At 40.0% G+C, this 1,815-nt stretch overlaps 1 protein-coding gene across 1 annotated transcript in view; it reads right to left on the reverse strand.

The window, feature by feature from the left end:
• ADAM23 (ADAM metallopeptidase domain 23) overlaps nt 1-1,815 on the reverse strand; it is a 92,135-nt gene that overhangs the window by 70,070 nt on the left and 20,250 nt on the right. Inside the window, exon 4 of the mRNA XM_008588525.1 lies at nt 796-859. Within this exon, the coding sequence (XP_008586747.1) occupies nt 796-859 (64 nt within the window). The remainder of the gene's footprint in view (nt 1-795; nt 860-1,815) is intronic.

Consider the following 1,815-nt stretch of genomic DNA (forward strand, 5'->3'; position numbering starts at 1 on the left):
CGAACCCTCGGCGGGAGCGCCACCGCACTTCCCAAGCGGCGCACCAGCGCAGTGCGCCACCGGGCCGGCTAACATACCATATATGTTAATCATCCTGTGAATTCCTCTCTGTCCCTGTAAACAATACATTCCAGCAGGCTCAGGCTCTATGTCACTTTTGTCATTAATGTATCCCTAGCACCTAAAACAGTACCCACATGTAGTAAGCCTTCAATATACTATTTGATGAATACAACTATATATCGAATTTTTAATGTGGTTGTATTTTAAGTGAGCAACACTACTGGAGCATATTTCTTGTCTAGTTGCTGACCTGTGCATGATTCTAAACGTTATTTTCTTCCTTATCTCTAAAGGAAACTAAACATTATATAATGTAATCACAGTTCAGCCCACAAATTTCCCCACTGAAGATTCTTAGGTTCATAAAGGTTAAGTACATGCTCACAGTCGCACAATTATCTCAAGAAGACAGTGAGGATGAAAGCTAGTTTAAAGGAAAAGAGGCTGGCCAGTAGAAAACAAAACGTCCTCTCTATTCTCTCCACAGACTGGAAAGAATTGGTCTTCGCTTCAGAACACCTGGGTTTGATGGCTCTTATCATCCCCACTGGTGTGTGGGCCTGCAATGTGCAACGTGAGCATCCAAACTCATGCTACCATTCTAGGTTTGAAGTAAGGTAGCATGTATAAATGCACTTTGAAACCTCTATTTATCTTCTCTTGACTGCTCAGAGGCAAAAATGCTGGAAGAGTAATACACCATAAGGAAAGCGATGTCACGGTCGGACTCACCTCATCGTGAATCAGCTCCAGTGGCTCTATCATATACACAAAGGTATTATCTTCAAACATCCCACTATAACACAAGAAACCACACAAGGAGAGATTCACAAATACAGCAAATGGCAAGAAATAGCAAGTGAACTTTGTTATTGTCTCTTTATAATAAAGGATGGATCAGAACAAACACCTTTATGCTGCCCCAAATCTAATTCACACATCTGTATGGAATCCCCCTGCGGTCCCAGCATTCTACTAGAGAGCATATAGGCTACAAAGAATATAAAAGTATAAACCAAAAACATGCAAATAATACCTGACATAATTAATTTTTGAAATTAAATGAACAGATTAGAAGATTAATCTGGGATAGGACTATTCATACAGTGGCAGTATCTCAAGTTATTATTCCAGAACCATGTATAACTAGTTTACATTTCTAGTTGTGCAAATCCAATATCATCTATAAGAAAACTGACAGGTCCTTCATATATAAGAATAATCTAAAAGCGTCTGGTTCTGAGGAGGCAAACATAAGTAACTTTATGCTTGTAAATTTTGAATTTCTATCAAACAGCATGATTCTGTCATACAAATCACATTTAGTTTTGAGAGATGTAGATTTTTTATAAAGAGTGAAAAGAAGAGTTTCAAGATCTTTTCCCATCACACAGCTAAAATGAGATCATTCCATGAGGTGCTACTGCATTCGGGTCTACAAGGTGCCTACAGATGGTTTGTTTGGAGCCTGCCTCTAAGCTGACGCACGAGCTCCTCTCTTCCCCACCCCTGCCTGGCTACGTCCTACTTATCCTTAGGCCTGATCTAACGGAGATACACCTCTAAGATATACCTCTGGGAAACCTTCCTGGACTAGGTTCAGACACTCCATAAACCCCTCATCTCCCCCTTTACAGCACTGACCAAAACGGTAATTATATATTAATCTGTGTAATCATTTATTTAATCTCTGAATCTCCTGCAAATTCTAAGTGTTAAAGAGGGTGGAGACTTTGCCCTCCTTGTGCACTA

Source organism: Galeopterus variegatus, unplaced genomic scaffold, assembly GCF_000696425.1.
Source record: "Galeopterus variegatus unplaced genomic scaffold, G_variegatus-3.0.2 Scaffold4877, whole genome shotgun sequence".
In the NCBI taxonomy this organism is placed as follows: Eukaryota; Metazoa; Chordata; class Mammalia; order Dermoptera; family Cynocephalidae; genus Galeopterus; species Galeopterus variegatus.